General features: G+C 44.3%; 1 protein-coding gene across 1 annotated transcript in view; it reads right to left on the bottom strand.

Moving 5' to 3' along the window:
- Positions 1-17,850, bottom strand: part of AGXT2 (alanine--glyoxylate aminotransferase 2) — a 41,678-nt gene extending 23,828 nt beyond the window's left edge. Inside the window, exons 1-10 of the mRNA XM_078444834.1 lie at positions 17,701-17,850; positions 14,987-15,072; positions 13,092-13,276; positions 10,183-10,306; positions 8,515-8,609; positions 6,597-6,690; positions 5,856-5,949; positions 1,923-2,023; positions 997-1,089; positions 245-377 (exon numbers count right to left, since the gene is read on the bottom strand). Of these exons, the coding sequence (XP_078300960.1) occupies positions 245-377; positions 997-1,089; positions 1,923-2,023; positions 5,856-5,949; positions 6,597-6,690; positions 8,515-8,609; positions 10,183-10,306; positions 13,092-13,276; positions 14,987-15,072; positions 17,701-17,719 (1,024 nt within the window). The 5' untranslated portion in view covers positions 17,720-17,850. The remainder of the gene's footprint in view (positions 1-244; positions 378-996; positions 1,090-1,922; positions 2,024-5,855; positions 5,950-6,596; positions 6,691-8,514; positions 8,610-10,182; positions 10,307-13,091; positions 13,277-14,986; positions 15,073-17,700) is intronic.
- Positions 17,851-18,893: the final 1,043 nt, after the last annotated feature.

Here is an 18,893-nt window from a genome sequence, read left to right on the forward strand (position 1 = left end):
CAAGAACCTTGCGCTTCATTGTGGGGGTAGGAGAATTCATCTTCCCTACAGCAAGATCACAAAGGGATGGCATTCTTCCATCTCTTCCACAGTCTGACAGGCTGTTTCTCATGATCATTGCTAGGGAAATGCACGTGTAGTTCCCATCGCTGTCTTCAACCCACAGAAATTCCCAACCACGTGTTTTCTGCCGTCACTGTTACAGGAAACCCAGAAGCAAATGCAGCCTGCCCATAGGCTCTACCTGGAGTTGTCACAACTGCTGCCATGGGAAAGCCATTTCCAATCCCTTTAGCCATGGTGACAATATCCGGCAGGATGTCGTGGGTTTGGAAGCCCCAGAAGTGAGAGCCCAGCCTTCCAAATCCCGTCTGCACCTGATAGAAACAGATCCAAAATCATTTGAAACGTTTCAAGTAATGCTGGCTTTTCTGACTCTGGTCTCTTCCCTTTCCTCCGCTTCTTCTTAAGTATCATCATTGCCGGCCATCATCTTCACCATCTTTGTACAAACATGGACACAGCACTTAATCTGGGTCTGAGCTTTTAGTTACCAGAAACTGTTTACTAGGTTTTTGGATTTTGGATCCCCAGTGCTGCACAAGTTTCGTTATTAAGATGAATGCTGTTAGGCTGGTTTATACTATTTTGGCAAATCGAAGTTGAAAACTTGGTTATGAGGTGAAGTTCTCTATGTGGGTTTTGAACTGTCCCTGATGCAATCCGTAATGGGAATTTAAAAAGTGTGTTGACTGATAGCATGTCACCTGTGATGACAGCATCAGCTGTGCCTGTTAGCTACTTATTTGATAGACTTCATTTTGGATATTTGAGTTCTGTGCTTGTTAAAGTTCTATACTTGTTAATCTACTAACCAACCAGTCAATTAGCAAAAGCTTCATTATCTTGGGTTGCAGAGGAAGGTTTAAAAAGTTTTCTCCCTATGCCTTTCCTGTCCTGGCTGCCCTATACCACACTTATTCCACAGCCACTCACCTCATCCGCGATGCACACGCCTTCCCGCTCTCGCACCAACTTGAAGGCTTCCTTTAGAAACCCCTTTGGGTACTGAACAACTCCATTCACCCCCTGCAAAAGACCAAACCAAGGAGTCCTATAACAACAGCATAGCCCTTTGAAAAGAGTTGAAAGAAAGAAAGAAAGAAAGAAAGAAAGAAAGATCATTATCATCATTAGCATTAGTAATACTAGCAATTTTTAAAATGGTTTTTAGAACTGTTCCAACAATGTGTGAAGAGAGGGGCCATTACTCTTATGCCAAGCCTTTTGGGAAAAGGATGCAAATGTTTATTCTCTTCTGAGATTAGAAACAAAGTAGATTAAGGGGATTTGGTAACACTGAAGAAAATCACCCCAGGGCAGTGTGGGTATTAAAGCAACTAAACATTGGTGGGGTTTCCTTTTGTTTAGAATTTTAGGAATTCAATAGTTTCATCTATCTTTTCAGCCGAGCAATGCAGGAGACAGTTTTTGAAGGTCAGTTGAAAATCTGGGCCCTTCGGGGCACCTGGGTGGCTCAGTCGGTTAAGCGTCTGACTTCAGCTCAGGTCACGATCTCACGGTCCGTGAGTTCGAGCCCCACGTCGGGCTCTGGGCCGATGGCTCAGAGCCTGGAGCCTGCTTCCGATTCTGTGTCTCCTCTCTCTCTGCCCCTCCCCCGTTCATGCTCTGTCTCTCTCTGTCTCAAAAATAAATAAATGTTAAAAAAAAAAATTAAAAAAAAAAAAAAAAGAAAATCAGGGCCCTTCTCTTTCAAGGGGACTGAGAGAATGAATTGAATTTGGAGAGAGACACGGCAATGGTCACCTAAATATTTTGGAATTCTCTAGAATGTATGAATGTATGAATTAAAATTCTCTGATAATTTAAGCCCAATTAACGTCTAAGGTCAATATACCCACTTGAATTGGCTCTGCAAAAAATCCAGCAATTGATTTGGCCACAGAAGTGTTCAGAGTATCTTTGAACTGTTCAATATACTGGTCTCTTGCTTGGCAGCAGTCTGCGAAGAACAATAAAAACCACAAACAAACAAACAAGCAAAACATAGCATTTGAAGACGTAAGAATGACATTCAGAAGAATGGGAAGAGCACAGAAAAAAAGAATATCCGATGAGTAAATTGACTAGAATCTTTACAATACAGTAAACAGGATATGAGGGTATAAATTTCTGAAGGGTGAACTTTCTTTCAGAACAACCTGTACTTTGGTTTGAGCAGAGAGACGAGGATAGCTGTAAGGCATAAATGAACCACTTCAGTCATGTCCATCTGGGGGAAAAATGCCCCAAAGTGTCACTGAGTCTGATATACACAGCTGTTTCACCTAAGGATGCCATCTTCTCAAAGGGGTAGATTTAATTCAGATGTAATTGGGGAGTGGATTTAATCTATGTGATAATAACTCTATTTACCTTTTATTGCCACTTAATCTGATGTACAATTTTAAAGCTACAAAGCGTCTCAATCTTTCGAGATAATAAATATGGTTACAGAAGAATTAGAATCCAGTCTAAAGAGGAATGCACTGGAGCCGGATAAATTCCATCCATGGTAGCAAAGGAGAGGAAGCCTTCTCTGGAATACTAAGGGTCCCAGATCTACGGCATCCATACGTGACTGAAACTTCAGAATTTTTACCCACACCTCTAATTTGATTCTAAACAGCACCACACAGTTTCTGAACTTAAACTCGTATCCTTGAACAGCAGGAGAAGCACAGAGGGAGATGTGGATGTGACGGACGCCCTGGGCCCAGTAACCATGAGAGCAATTTGAGAGGTGAGTCACCACATACCATCCTAGTGCTTGCTTAGACGCATGGACACAGACCTGTCTCCTGAAGTGGAGAGATTAGGGACAGAAAATATCCGTCATCGTCATCAAAACTGAAGCATAAATATATTTTATACTTCAGCTTTTCATTTAAAACTGGAAAAAACACTACCTGGCCCCAAACATGTTTTAAGGTACATGTGATGTTTGGGAAAACTCGCGTGGCTAGGTTAGTTGGAATTAGGGGCTGGAAGTGTGAAGAAAGAAGGAAGGAAAAGGACACCAAATCCAGAAAGCATATTTTTAGCATCGCTTATGTTGCTTGAGGAGAGGATATACTAGACAAGTAAACCCACGCTTGTAGAGAGTCCATTTTTTAGTTTTTATTAAGGCAGAGAGCCTGGGATGACTCTAAAGGATGGATCACATATGAAAAGAAATAATTTGGGAAATTTAGCACGCCCATCTGTAAGGAGAGAGGGGGGAGTGTGAAGCAAAGTCAACCCCGATGGCTGACATCTGGCCAAAACCAAACTGAGAGCAGGCTTTGCGTGAACCTGTGATAGACCTTTCATGATTTGTCCCCCGCTTGCCCACGAGTTCAGTGATGAGAGGGGTCACCTCCTGTAATCAGCTGTTTACTTCATTTCACATTTACTTCCTGAGCTCATTGATGTAACTCCAGGTCAGGCTGCCTCTGGAGAGAGACATGGTGCGGTGGCATCACCATGACAATGAGGGTGTAACGAGTGGATGTTCCCCGTATACCATTCGAACAACTGAGTGGAGATGGAGAGTTTTTATTTTAGCTGGTGGTATAGAAACAGTTAAATAGAGTGAAGAGCCAAGGAAGAACAATGTTGCAGGAAAAGGAAGCTCATCTTGCAAAAGGTGAAGAACAATGACATGACGAGGACGAGGTCTGGGGCATTGTGGGGCAGTGGGCTTTGGGAGGTGGATGTCATCACAGCTTCCGTCCTAAATTCAGGGCCCGGAATGAACACTTGGCAAGACAAAATCCCGGCAAAAGGATAGAGGAAGGTGATGTAATCTACCACAGAAACATCTACATCAGCTTCACAACCTGGACTCCTGCTTATGCCCATGTGGGCAATGATGACCTAATCCTGAACTGAAAGGACTTCCACCAAGATTGGTACCCGTAAGTGCCCAGTGAACGCACCCTAAGAGGAACGGAGAACCGGAATCTTCTACACTCAAAGTACTTTACGAGCTGGGTTGCATTTGCAAACATGTGACTACACCTTTTTGCAACAAAGACCAAACACTGCGCAGTTCCCCAAAGTGCTGGAGGAGTGTGAAGTCTCTTTTTGTACTGCAATTCTGTTTGAATACATATATCAGTTGTGTCTCTTGAGGATGTGAGTTAAGAAAACAGCTGACTTCAGATATGCCAAAGACAACAGTTCAGAGGAGCAGAAGGGTATGTCTGTCACTATCATTAAGCCTCCGGAGGCCACTGGAGAGATGACCATGGGGTTCTAGTATTTTCAAATTGGCCTAAGCAGAGAAAGCCTCGAAGAGGGAGGAGGCAGAGAGGATGGAGAAAGGCAGGGACACAGAATAGGGACGGAAGGAGATGGCCAGCTCTTGAGTGCTTCTGCTTGCTAGGCTCTCTGCTGCCCGCGTTGTGGTCAGATTGAGGTCGATGAGGTGCATGAAACCGAGTTTAGTTCTCGATGCCATCCAGGTAGGATATGTGGGTCCGGCTCTACAGGTACCCTCGGTATTGCTATTATCTGCCTTTCTGTACCCAAAACTCTCCTCTCTTGATCTCATGAAGCCTTGTAGTGAGGGGTTGGGGGCAGCTGCTGCCATCTGTATCTTACAAATGAGAAAGCTGAGGTGACAGATGGAGCCTTTGCTTGCAGCTGAACCAGCTGGGGCTGGGAGTGGAATCCAGGTCTCCTGACTTCGTGGGTCCCCTCGATCCTGGCCAGAACAGGAATTATTTTTAAGCCTGGGTTCATCCTGCTGGCAAGACAGTGTGACAGGGGTGGCCATAGGTAGGGAGCAGTGGTTTGGAGTCAGAAGGCTTGGGGTCAAGTCCTAGCTCTGCTGCCTCTCAGGTGTGGACCTTGGTTTCCCGATTTTTTAAAGTGGAGAGGGGAGGGTTTTTTTTTAATATAGCTTTAAATTTCCTTAGAGTTTTAAGTTCTGTGACCATGGCATCCTATTTCAATGCTCATTCTTTTATCCCCCTGTCTCCATTTTGCCATTATCCTATCTGAATTTTAAGGTGACTGTGAATCTTCTTTCTTCCTTTCAAAGCTGATTTCTAAGACTTCCATTTGCATTTTTTCAACCCGAGTGACTCAAAACTGTTCCATTAAGCGTCTTGGGCAGAAGCATTGAGCTCTTTCTTTCAGCACTACTTAGAAGCAGCTATTCCGAGGTCCTGAACTGTGCCGACAAGCACAGGGGAGACTGCTGATTAGCAGAGAATTGCTGCTTCCATCCCTCCCCTCTGGTAAGAATAGGTAGAGAATGCAAATATAAATGCGGTTGGTAAATGGGAACTCTCCTTTTGAGAATGCCTTTAAAACATTTGCCAGAGATGTCTACAGACTTTGGCAATGGCCTTAAGTTTTGACAGATGCCCTCATTTTGGCTGGCATTCTGAGTCCCTTGGGGGAACTTCCTGACAGGAGTTTTGAAACGGCTGAAAGTATTCTTTTCCCTCTCCCCCTCCTCCTTTGGGAATTGGTAAACAATCCCACCAACCTTGTTCTCTTTTCAAGCTGATAGCAGAGCTATTGCTAACAGAGCTGACGGAACTCCTTTAATGAAGTATCAAGTGGGAGTTTGTTTAGCTTGGCTCTGATGACCAGAGATGCTCCCCTCACAGCCAGAGAGCACAGCGGTAGTAGGCATGATGCATGTTGACGCTACGAGGCCTTGCTTTCCAGTTTTGTTTCCTTTGGCTCTTCCCTTTTCCATTGGGTCAAATCCGTTCACTGAGTAACGGTTCGGCCTTTCTTGGTTTCGTTACCCACCCTCCCGGCCACCCCGCATCCCCCTCCCTGCCCAGTTGAACCTGGTGCACAGCTGCATTTTCTAATTGTTTGCACTGGAGAATCTCGACAGTGGCTTCCTCCCCAGGGGCCCCGGAAAACATCTGGGCACATTGTCTGCAAATGACAAAAGAAGGCATTTGGCAAAACTGTGAGGACAAGACACATATGATACCAGTCAGGATAGGAGGGCTTCTTAATTTGATATTGAGATTCCTCCCATACTCCTCTCCCACTTAGGACAAAAACCTAATACTTTGGTTTGAAAAGATAATTTTTTCTTAGAAACCAGTTATGTGGGCACTTTACAAAGGAAACTGACTTCAGTGCCAGCCTGGAAACAACTTGCTCAAAAGTTATATGGGTAAGGGCATCTGAAAGAATAGGAATAATTAGGTATCTGATTTGATGTTCAGGTGGGTACAGCAAGTGAGAACAAAAGGTGAGTACAAGGATGGGTCTGTAGAAATCTTATGCATTCGAGGCTCTGAGAACTAATCTCAATGCATTTATTTGCGGTTTACCTGATTTTATTTTCAAGCAAAGCGAGTTGTAAAAATCCCTGTAATTAATTGCTCAGAGTCTGAAGGCCTTTCTACTAAAGGTTTCCTCCAAGGGGGCTTTGGTTCAAGTAAGTAAAATTTGGCCCCTGATGAATGATATTCTTCATATGCGTTTCTGATCCTGATACTGGGAAAATCTGATCAGTCATACCACGTGCAGAGCAGACTTTAGAGAAACCAGACCAAAATCTCAAAACTCACTGATTGGCAGCCCAGCCCACTGGGGAGCTCCATCCTGAAGGGCCCTACGTTTGTCAAGCCAAGTGTGTATGGACTGCACCCATGGTAGGCACCTCTGCAGAGAAGAAACAGTGAGAAGATGGGGTCAGGTTCAGTTTTCTTTGATTGCTGGCCTGTGGACTATTGTGTAGGACAAAAGAGAAGATCCGTGAAGCCTATGGAGACAACATAGAACACCATTAATGTGTAACTCCAATGATTTCTAAGAAACCTCTGAGCCTATGCCAGGAGAATTTACTTATTTGTCTTTTCTGATGGTGTCATAGACATGAAATTGTGAAAGGAAGATCTGGAGAGTATCTGGGCAAGAACTCTGACCTTGGCACCTGCCCTACTTAGTCACTCTTAAGCAAAGAGACTCATCTTTTAGCAACACGTCCGGAATTATATTCAATGAGTATTATTCTTTTAAGCAGTCACCTTGAGAAACCAAATATTTGTTCTGTGATGTCGCTGTCGTGCAAATGCCTCATGAGCCACTTTATCTGGTGTATAAAAAAACAACAACACAGGTTTTGTTTCTTTTTGAACCTGAAACTACCACAGTTAGTATAAATCATTCTGATCACCCATCTTGGCTTCAAAAGGGTTTTGATAATTCTCAAATCAAAATCACCCTTAAATGAGGATTTAGGATTATTAAGGCTATTCAAAAGGATGGTCATCTATCTTGAAAGAGGAGACACAACTGTGTGTTGAACCCTAGCAACACATGTCCACTTTGAATAGATCAATACTTATCTGGACATGTATATTCTGGGAAGTTTATTTGGGTAAAACATCAGTCACATTTTTTATTGCCATATTTCTTTGACAGTAAATGTTTCCTTATGCCTATAGTTACTGTGGGGCATATTATATGGAATGTGCAGTATTGGATGTGCTGTGGTCATCAGATCTTCTTTGGAAATGAGACAGAATCTATGGCCAGACAGGTAAAAGAATGGGACTATCTCTTCATTCCATGTACTTTTACTATAAGTCACCCTCTGACATAAACCTTATTAAAAGATAATGCTTGAAAGTGCTATACAGGGGCACCTGGGTGGCTCAGGTAGTTAAGCATCAGACTTTGGCTCAGTACGTGATCTTATGGTTCGTGAGTTTGAGCCCCACATCAGTTGTCCGCTGTCAGTACAAAGCCCACTTCAGATCCTCTGTCTCCCTCTCTGCGGCTCCCCATCTCATGCTCTCTCTCTGTCTCAAAAATAAATAAACATTAAAAAAGGTGTTATATAAAATTACCCAAAGGAAGAAACTGCAAACAAAATGCTAAGTTTTCTATTGTTTTTAATGCTAATATAGCTACCAAGGGTTTATAATTAACCTGTTACGTTGTCAATTTTCAAAAGTCACCCAGAGAAGTAGAAATATACAGGTTCAATATGTATCCTCTGAACTTAGGGAGGAGAAGAGGTGAAAATTTGGTGCCACTGGCACTAGGAAGTAAGTAGAGGGCTCCTGATCATAAGCAGAGATGAAAATGTGTCCACTGTCATATGGTAGAGCCGTGAGCATCTACGCATATAGACCAGTTATTCACCACTTGGCATATATCGTGGTCAATACCACACCTTCAGAGTCCAAAAACTGTCAAATGACCATCTATTTAATTTTATCAGATGATCTATGACATAAGTAGTACTCCAAGCTGTTTACCCTTGTCAGGGACCCCAGTCAGGGACCCCTACCTTGAATGAGGCCAGTTTAGATGGGGTTATCCAGTCATAAAATTCATTTCACTGATACTGCTCTAAAATCAGAATGTCACTCCCGGGAAAGCGCCCCTCCGCCTTCCCCATGCTACATTTTAAAGACGCACATTTAGTATTGGGGTAAGTCAATGTTATCAAAGTTGAATATTCCAAGGTGTGATTACCTGAAAGAAATAAGGTCTGTGCGATTTGTGTGTGCTCTGGCCATCAGCATGGCTAGGTCATTGGCTTCGGAGCCACTGTTCACAAAGAAAATGACCTGGAGGGAAACAGAAGACACAAGGCCTCATACATTAATTTATGTCCTTCTTCCCCAATTAATGCAAAATTGCTAAGACTGTGTCCCAGCCTCTAATTAGGAAGGAGGGTTCCTTTCAGAAAAGCAGCTCTATCACTCAAGTACTATATTAATTCTACAGCTTTTCAGTGAGCAGCTGCTAAGTGCTAGAGATACAAAACTGGCTAAGGATTGTCCCAGTTGTGAAACTTCTCGACTTTCACTGGCTTTATTCAATGCTCTACAAAATGCCAAGATGGGGAGACCCGCTGAAGGGTATGTAGTGGTTAGTGGGTGAGTGGATCTGAGGACCAGGTTGCTTAGCTCCTGAACCACAACCACCCGACAGGGTTCTGAAGGCTTGGACAAGGCAGGCTCCCTGGTCCTGTAGCCCCAGAGGATGTCTCTGCTTGTCTGTTTGGTGTGTGTGAATGTTGAGAGAACAAGCGAACACACAAAACACGAAGCTCCTCTTGGCTAAGAGAAAGGGGAGAACTGAAGGGAACTGGGTCCTCTGGGCTCGGGGCCTGGGGAGCATGAGCTTGTGTCCTTGCTGATGTCCCTGCTTCTGCGCCTCTGTGAGCATGACTGGGCTGGACTTAGGTTGCCTCTAGCCCAGCTTTCTTCATCTCTTGCAGAGGGTGAAGTAGATAGAGAAGCTATAGTAAGAAAAACCAATACCAGGTACTGGGCACTATACGTATATTATATATAGTACTATATTTACATGTTATACATCTATATTATATATATCTACAGGTACTATATATATTCTTATATATATATACTAACTTATTGAATCCTGAAGTGCAAATCTTGGCGACATTTTAACATCTCAATTCAGTTAAAAACCAGTCATTTCTGATGCAGAAAAACATCTCGTTTAGCAAAAAAATGTCTAAGTGCATCTTAGAGCAAATGAACTGAACAGGATATTAATTTTATCAAAAAATGGCTCCACTTTGGGGGCGCCTGCGTGGCTCAGTTGGTTAAGTGTCTTACTCTTGATTTCGGCTCAGGTCACGATCTCGTGGTTCGTGAGATCTAGCCCCACGTTGGGCTCTGCGCTGATAGCCCAGAGCCTGCTAGGGATTCTCTCTCTCCCTCTCTCTCTGTCCCTCCCTTCCTAGTGCTCTCTTCGTCTCTCTCAAAAATCAATAAATAAACATAAAAAAATTGGCTCCACTCTATAACAGGAGACATACAAATGAATTCGTAGAGGAGCCCTGGAGCAAAGAGATGAAAACCTCTTGAGGAACATAGAGGACAGTGTCCATAAAGGAGGGCTGGGGTTTCTGCTAAGTGATTTTGCAGAGATGTGGCAGTGAGGAGAACTTCGAGAAGAGGCAGAGGCTTGGAGGTGATGACTGAACACTGGCTGGCTTCACCAGCAATTCATAGTTCCCGCTTTCTCCTCGATTGCTCTCAGAAATGGCTATTAGCTCGCTATTTCAGATGTTCGATTCGTGGACCAAATTCCCTGTTCATATTCCTGCTTCCTCGGGAAGCTCTCCTGGGGTCATGAGACCCCTGTTCCTTTAAGCTGGGATCATACCTTTAGAGGCTCTGGAAGAAGTGCCAAAAGCTTCTCTGCGAACTCATGGGTTGGAGAGTGGAAAAAGAGGGCGCTTGTGTGCCACAGGCGTCCAAGCTGCTTTTGTGCCACTGCGTTCACCTTCCTGGATAAACACAAGAGCTGAGTTCCCCATGCAGCCAGTGGGCACGTTCCTCCAAAACACACACACACACACACACACACACACACACACACCAGCCATTGACCCTGAATCTATGGCTAGTTCTCAAATAGTTTCAGGAGGCTGGTTTCATCCACATGTGAGGAAGAACTATGACCAGTAGAGCTGTCTGGCAATGGGATGGGTGCCTTGAAAGGTAATGGGGTCTTCACCAAGGGAAGTGTTCAAAAGGAGACCAAATGATTATCCCTTACAGATTTTAGAAAAGAAAGTCCTATTTTAGGAGGGAGTTTGGGACATAGATTCTCTTCTGATTAGGATTTCTTATTAAATACCCTTTGAACAGTTTCCAAACTAAAGAGGACTACATCTAAGCCCAGGTGTCTTTTCATTTTATTCTTCTAAAGAGTTACAGATACATCAAACACATGTATACAAGAGCAGGCCTTCTTCCTTCAGAGGAGATACCAATATCTGCTTCCTAATAGTGGTCACTTTGGATGAACGCTTTGTAACTATGAAACCATATCCTGTGAAGGATCAGAAGGTTGGCGTTGAGGGATAGTAAGAACTTAGGGTACATAGAGAGGTAGGACCTGACTAGGAATGCCTTGAAAACATAAGCCAGGATGTTTAAACTTGATCCAAAGGGCATCAATGGCTAAAGGTACACACCAGTTCTGTTTGTTACTAATAATTTTCTCTCAAAAAAGAATCAGTGAAGTGGTTAAATAAATAATGATTAAGTGATTTTGAGAAGTACCAGTTCAAACAGATTTCTTTACTGCAGGACTTGCCAGTGCTTTTATTAGACAAATACATACTATTTCTCCCCAGGAGGGAGATGGAGTTTACAGGGCTTTTAAAACTTATTTTTTCATGGGGCACTTTACCAACTAACTTCTCCTGTGGTCTGGGTTTTATGACTCATTTTAGAAAATTGCAGACAATCAATGAACTCTTACAGTTAACAGATAATTGATGAAAGCATTTTTTTGCAAAGTAAATATGTGAGCCCCATGAGGGTAGATTGAAAAGGGTAAGACTGGTAATGGTGAATCCAGTCATGAGGACAAGGTAGCCTTCCAGGTGTGCCAGAAAGAGAGGTTCTAGAGACTGGGCTTGGTGGGAACCAGTAGGGGCCAGTAGGAGAGGCATTTCAGTGGAGGGAAAGCTAGATCTCAGTATCAGGTTGCCTCTGGGCAGGGAAGAGTCAAAGATGACTTCACCATTCTTGTCTGTAACACTGGGGAAACTCATGGATTAGTTGAGACATGCAGCCAGTGACCGCCCAGCTCCTTCACATGGTAGGAGGCTCACTTGTGCACTTTGAATACATGAATATGGAAACAGAAATATTATAGTAGAGGGTTTGATGGATTTGGCGCTAATGTTGGATTTTAGCTGATGGTGGAATATCATGGGGTGTGTGTGTGGGGGGGTGTTCTGGAGGCTGCAGGAAATGTGGGGTGCCTTAATGCCCACTCTGGGCTTATTAGAGTTATTATAGTAGCTTGGCGAGGGAGCAAGATGAAAGAGAGAGTTGGGAGAGGCTGCTGAAAATGTCACAAAATGATCAGGATGGAGAAAAGGGGTGGAGCTGAGACTATGGGCAGAGTATTAATGCACGAAGAGGGTATAGAGAGAAGAGCAGAGGGCGAAGGGAAGAGGCTGGGGCCCCTTGAGTCAGGGGGTCAGAGGGCAAGCTTCAGGGTCCGAGGGAGATCAGGAGAAGCACAGAGGTCATGAAAGCAGTGAGTGGTGGACTAACGGGGACGATGCCCAACATTATTCATGAGAACGTGTAAAACGTTTCACTACTTTGTTTATCTTTTCCTTCCTTCATGTGTGTTTAGTGTATGTTTTAGACTGCACCAGAATTTTATTTTACATGCTCCTTAGAACCTCACATGGGACCAGTGACTCCCGGAGACAGCAATAGGAAGGCTGTGGGAGGAATTGGTGAGGCCAGACTCTGGGATTACAACTCACTCCTACCACCCGACAGCGGCTCCAGAAGACCCTTTGCTCCTACTTTTGACAGAAGGACCCAAACTTATTCAATTTATTTTGGCTTGCTGCTTTATTTTGGTCCCGCTTCACGTGAGTTTTGTTGGTCAGATTATGAAAGACAAGAGAAAAATAGGCATTAAAATGAGATAATGGCATCAAAACCAAGAGGACCACGGAAGACCCTGCCGAGAACATTTGTGTGGGTGCACTGATGACCAAAGATCCATAGAATCTTAGGATTGATGCATCCATATGTTTCTAATGTAAATTTCCAGCTCTGATTCCATCTTTCTCTTACCATCCTTTCTTGCCTCATCTATCAGTCGGGGTGATGGAGAGACTTAGGCTAGAAGTGATTTCTCGTTTCATCACCCCACACCCCACACACCTGCCCCACAGCTCTCTGAGAACTGCCTCCCTTCCCTTCTTTCTGCCTATTCCTCAGTGTGTTGCCTTTCTTTGGGAATCTATTTCTAGCGAGGGCAAACACACACATACACAGCAATGCTCCCATCACGTGGTACACGCCATGCTGCCTGGGAATGAATAACCCTTGCCTTGTCAAGAAAACAGAAAGTGCAGTGCGAAGATTTTTTTGTTACCCAGGAAATAGCAGGGAGCGTGTCAGCCAGAAACTGGGATATGCCTAAGGAGAGAGAATTTTTAACCAGAGTTCTGGATCATGAACATGAGCATTAGCTTGTACTTCATATATTCTTCTGGAGTAAAAAGACTGGAATTTGAGGACACTCACGGGTGGCAGTGACCAACACTGACGGTGACAATCCCAGAAAAGCAATCCAGGTATCTGTTTCCCTCATGGTCAAATAGCCATTCCATGTGACCCTGGTGGAGCAGCAAAGGCTTCGGAAAATATGCAGTCGGGACAGGAGGAAGATGCAGCCTGTGGACCTCCAGGACGCGGTCATAGGCGAGGGACTGTGAAAAGGCAAGATTTCAGTGTTTTAAGATCTCCCTTTTCCTTAAGAGCTCCACATCTCTTACAAGATCAACAGCAGGTCACATGCCGTGTGCCTGCCTCTCTACTGACCGAGCATTAGGCTGCTGTGATGTGCCCACAAGTGGCTGTATTTGCCCCATGTCCCCTTTTTGCCCCAGGTCCTTTCTCTCAAGTACAGGACATTATTAATGTGTCCCTTCGATCCCTTTCTAGATCATACATGGAAGAAGGAGGCTGAAATATTTTACCTCTAAATGGAAAGTCTTGTCTTTGAATTCCTTTTAGCTGTAGAATAAAATAAAAAGACTTTGGAAGTAAATGTCTGCAGTAATGTCTTTTCTCTCTTTCTTTTTTTCCCTGCAGTTTTTTTTGAGAATAAACAAATGAGGCGCTGGTGGTGTGCATGTCTTTAATTATCAAAATTTTCTCCTATACTGCTCTTCTTTGTGGGCCCGTCCCGACTGCTGAATCTACAATTTCTAATCTATGAGTGTCATGTAGAATAAAGGGTATGGAAAGGAAGGGAGGAAGGAAGGGAGGGGGGATAGACAGAGGGAGAGAGAGCATGAGAGCGCCTGATATTTCTTAGTCTGAGAGCAAAATTATAACTTCCTAGTTTGGAGGGAAGGACTCGTGAAGGTCAGATCGCGTAGTGCCATATGAGGTAATCAAAATCAGAACATTTTATTTATTTATTTTTACAGTTTATTTATTTATTTTGAGAGAGAGACAGAGAGAGTGAGTGGGGGAGGATGAGAGATGTGCTCTGTTGGTGCAGAGCCTGATGTGGAGATCCAACACATGAAACCATGAGATCATGACCTGAGCCGAAATCAAGAGTTGTAGGCTTAAATGACTGAGCCACCCAGATGCTCCCAGAGCAATATTTTATTTTGATTTTTAAAAATGTTTTTACAGGGAGGGAGGGAGGCAAACCATAAGAAACTATTAAGGACTGAGAACAAACTAAGGGTAGATAGGGGGGTGAGGGAGAGGGGAAAGTGGGTGATGGGCATTGAGGAGGGCATCTGTTGGGATGAGCACTGGGTGTTGTATGGAAACCAATTTGACAATAAATTATATTTTAAAATGTTTTTAAATGTTTTTATTTATTTGTGTGTCTGTGTGTGTGTGTGTGTGTGAGAGAGAGAGAGAAAGAGACAGATAGAGCGAGAGAGAGAGCGAGTGAGGAGGGGCAGAGAGGGGTTTGTGGACAGAGAATCTGGAGCTGGCTCCACACTGGCAGCAGAGAGCATCATGCGGGGCTCGAACTCACAAACTGTGAGGTCGTGACCTGAGCTGAGATCACGAGTCAAGCATTTAACCGACTGAGCCCCACATGTGCCCCTAGGACATTTTAAAAAGCAAATCTGTGGCACCACAAATGTGATATATGTATTTGTGTGTGTGTGTCTACATCTGTATCCTTGTGATACAGATGGATCGCCTCTTTCTCGTACTCTAGGTCGCTCAGTCTCTGCTCTGTGTCTCTCACACACACACCCATTCATGCAGCAGCACGGAGCAGAGTCAGAGGGTTCAGATGCTCCTAGTGACTTGTAGGTAGAATATCTAGGATGCCCTGGCTAAGCGGCAGGCAGGACCTTGGCGGGTTTTTCTTGAGGAAACAATTTTGCCCTTTCAAGAAGAACCACCCTCTTGGGTTTCCCTAAAATTCTGACTCTTACCTGGTATTTTTCAGGTGTGAAGTCACATGGAGGCATTCTGGGTTTTGTGTGGAGACCAAGCTTGGTCACAGACGTCCAGAAAGCACCTATTAAGGGTAAAGTGAACTTAGGGCCCACAGTTGAACAGCAAACTAGCCTGCTTGTAAAAATCACCTATACTAAGTAATCTGAATCAAGACGTTTAGGCAATTTTGTTTATTTCTTAGTTTAAAAAAATACTTCAGGGGCGCCTGGGTGGCTCAGTCGGTTAAGCGGCCAACTTCAGCTCAGGTCATGATCTTGCAGTCCGTGAGTTCGAGCCCTGCGTCGGGCTCTGTGCTGACAGCTCAGAGCCTGGAGCCTGTTTCAGATTCTGTGTCTCCCTCTCTCTGACCCTCCCCTGTTCATGCTCTGTCTCTCCCTATCTCAAAAATAAATTAAAATGTTAAAAAATAAATAAATAAAATAAATTAAAAAATACTTTAAATCAACCTTTAGTTAGGACCTAAAAACTAAGGTATCTCAATGACACATTTTCTGGAGGAAAAAAGGAGAATTTCTTTCAACTATAGTAAAAAAAAAATCATGGGGGATATTGGAAGAAGCCATCATTTTTCCCACTGCGGTCCCTCACAATCTCCCCCCACACCCTGCCAGGTGGACTAATCTCTCTCTTCAGTTGGTCAGACTGCTGCCACTGTGGTGCATGGATTGAATATATCGTCCGTGTCAATAGAGGTGCTTTCTAAGCTTTGAGCTGCTTGGTGCCTGAATCCTGGTGCCAATTTCAGTTCCTGATGCCAGGTTGGCTCTCCGTAAACAGTGAACGAATGGCTGTTGACTAGTCTTGTAGAGAATCAGGAGAGTCAGGCGCTAGGCAGTGTCCCATAATAACAAACGCGTGCATAGCGATGTGCAAGACAAAACACAACACAAAGACCTTCCTCCCGAACACAACACAAAGACCATGAGGACCCAAGACCAGACCGTGGCAAAGCAAAGATGAGGTCAGTCAGAGGAATCACTTAATATTTGGGGCTGGAAGGGGCCTCAGGTTTTTGTCGTCAAAATGCTTATGTTCTAGACGAGGAAGGCAGACCCAAGTGGTAAATTAATTTGCTTAAGTTTGCCAAGCTAGCTAGCTGCAGAACAAGAATGAAACTTCAAATTTCTGGCTCCCAGCCTACTTCTCTTCTCATTCATTGGCCACTTTCACCCTTCCTTTCCAGCACAGATCTTGACCTGTGTATAGCAGTGGGATGGGACAATAGAGTTAAAGAATATCACAGTGGGAAGAGACGTCTAGAAACCTTGTGGAAAAGAATACAGCTAATTTTGAAGACTTAAGGTCAGTGTCAAGATAATATTACATGTGGAGAGAGCTGAGAAAATGATGTCTCTTACTCAGCATAAAGGTCTGAATCCGTAGATGAAATGTTGGTATTTTGTGTGGCTGTGAAGTCACAGTCCTGAGAAACACAATGAACAATTGTGTTTTAAATGAAGCTGGAAAGGAAAAGCTCTGAATATGTTTTATTTCAAAGAGATCCCATTCACTTTTCTGCCTTAAATAATCACTAATGTCATTAATTTGCTCTTACTTTAAAAACAAATGGCTTTCGGCTAGCCAGAAAAGAAATGAGAAAAAAATAACACCTTGAGTTTTCTGAGAATTTCACCTTTTGAAAAGCTTTTCATTGTGTCTATCTACATTAATTACTCTTCTGAAACGGCAACAAAATAGACCGAGTGTTTCTACGAATTCAAATTCCCTTCACTCCTTCAGTCCCATATTTTCCTGCCTGCACAATTGGAGCAGCCCATTGAGAAGGCTGGAAGCTCTCTTGACTCCAAACCTATAGCAACTCTGATAGTAGGCTGGCAGTGGGGACAGAGTTGGGAAGAAGGACTGCATAAAGAAGAGCCTAGATTTTAAACAGTCAAGGCAGGTCGATTCAGTCATTGGTTCACCTAACTGAATGGAATGTGACGGTGGAGTGAGAGCTCCAAATGGAATACATAAAATCATGTTGGAAGCAAGGAAGGAAGGGAGGAAGGGAGGAAGGGAGGGAGGGAAGAGGAAGGAAGGAATATTTGAAAATACACAATGGACATAGTTCATAGAACATTAAGGTGATTTATTAAAGTACTAACTATGCCTTATTCCTGCATAGTGTATTAGGTAACCTTTATGTATTTATTTTTTAAGTTTATTTATTTTGAGAGAGAGAGAGAGAGAGAGAGAGAGCATGTGCAGGCAAGGGAGAGAGAAAGAGAGGGAGAGAGAGAATTCCCCGCAGGCTCTGCACTGTAGGTGGGTGCTTGAGGCAATGATACTACCTCCTGGGGCATGGTGGACATTCATGAGGAGGCTTTATGTCTTTTAAAGTCATCATCCTTGAGTATCTGCTTATTGCAGTTAATGCTTAATTTTGAATTGCTTTCATTTCTTCTTTATATTACAGCTAAAATACCGCATTGTTTTCATTCTGAAATTGTGCATAGTTGGGTTTTATTATCCATGGGTTTCATTTCAGGGCAAGAGCAGGCCCTGAAAAATACTGGGCATGGACAGGGGGCATGGGGCTGCTCGGGGAAGGATCGCTCTGTCAGATGGCCTGAATCCAAGCCCCCATGCAGGCCTAATCCCAGAATCCCAGGCCACAGACTCTGAGCCCAGCCCAGCCCCTCTCGCCAACCCTCAGCTCACCCCCGTGCCCCTGGTTTCCACTCACGGCTCAAGGAAGGGCACATCTTGGGGATCCTGGGAGAGGAGGTCTGCAGGTGCAAAGCTCACAGCAAGTGTCTCCCGGCAGGAGTCCTCCCTCCCAGCCAGGGAGCCAGTGCCTGTGGAAGCAGGTCGGGGGAAGGGCTCGAACTGCTCACTGGCCGGATGGACTTTGAGTTTAGGACGGAAGGGGAGGAGCTCGAGGGGGGTTCTGGAGCGGTTGCTGCCTTCACTTGGGCCCAGCCCCAGAGCTTCCAGGGCAGGCACCGGTGCCTTAGGGCAGAGAAAAGAAAACGAAGTGGGAGACAGAAAGGAGAAAGAAGGAGGGCAGACAAAGTATAGGTCTTCTGGACTAGTTTTGTTAGTTTTGTGTTCCAGCAGGTTCTCATCAGGACGCGCGTCTCTCTGTGAGGGTGGTGGTGGCTGTGGGGAAGGCTCAAGGTATCGTTGAAGGGGATAGAGGTTGAGAAATGAGGGGTGTGAATAAGAGAGAGAGAGAAAGAGGATGTGCATGGAGTGGGTAAAGAAATGGGTGTTGGTATTGGGGTTCTCCTGGAAGAGAAGGAGGACAAAAGTGAAAGGAGTTGGTACTCTTCAGGGAAGGAGAAGGGAACCCAATAGCGAGGAAGGCCCTGGACAACTGTGCATCTTAATAGGGCAAGAAGGGGAGAGCTGAGGAGTTAGGGTGTTTTAATTTTATTATATTTCAATTTCTAAAATTCCCACTTGGCACTCCTGCTGACCCCACCCTGAATCTCCATGGGCAACTATTTCATGGGGTTAATATATGTCTTTCTGTTGCTTTGTACTCTTGGGAAATGTCCATAATGTTTGCAGCAGAGGCAGTTTTAGTTTATCTAAATGTATGCTTTCTTTTTCACTCACAGCTATTTTTTTAAGACCTATCCGGGCTGCTATAAGTATCTCTCTCCCAGGTTTTCCACCGCTGTGGCCCAGGAGCCCTCGTGCCTGGGCGTGGCAGTGACAAGTGGGGACAGCAACGAGGGCAGGTGGAGCTTGGTGGGGAAAAGGTGTTGGTTCACAAACTAGCCCCTGTATGCGGAGGGCACTGACAGACTGATGGAAGAGGCAGGCTGCTCCAGATTTTTAGGTGGCATGTTTGATGCGAGGGGGGTCACTTAAGAGGCTTGTTCTGCGTGGCAGCCACGAGACCAGTAGGTCTCTACCTCTACCCGCTGG

The sequence above is a fragment of the Panthera onca genome, chromosome A1 (assembly GCF_046562875.1).
Source record: "Panthera onca isolate mPanOnc1 chromosome A1, mPanOnc1 haplotype 2, whole genome shotgun sequence".
Lineage (NCBI taxonomy): Eukaryota > Metazoa > Chordata > Mammalia > Carnivora > Felidae > Panthera > Panthera onca.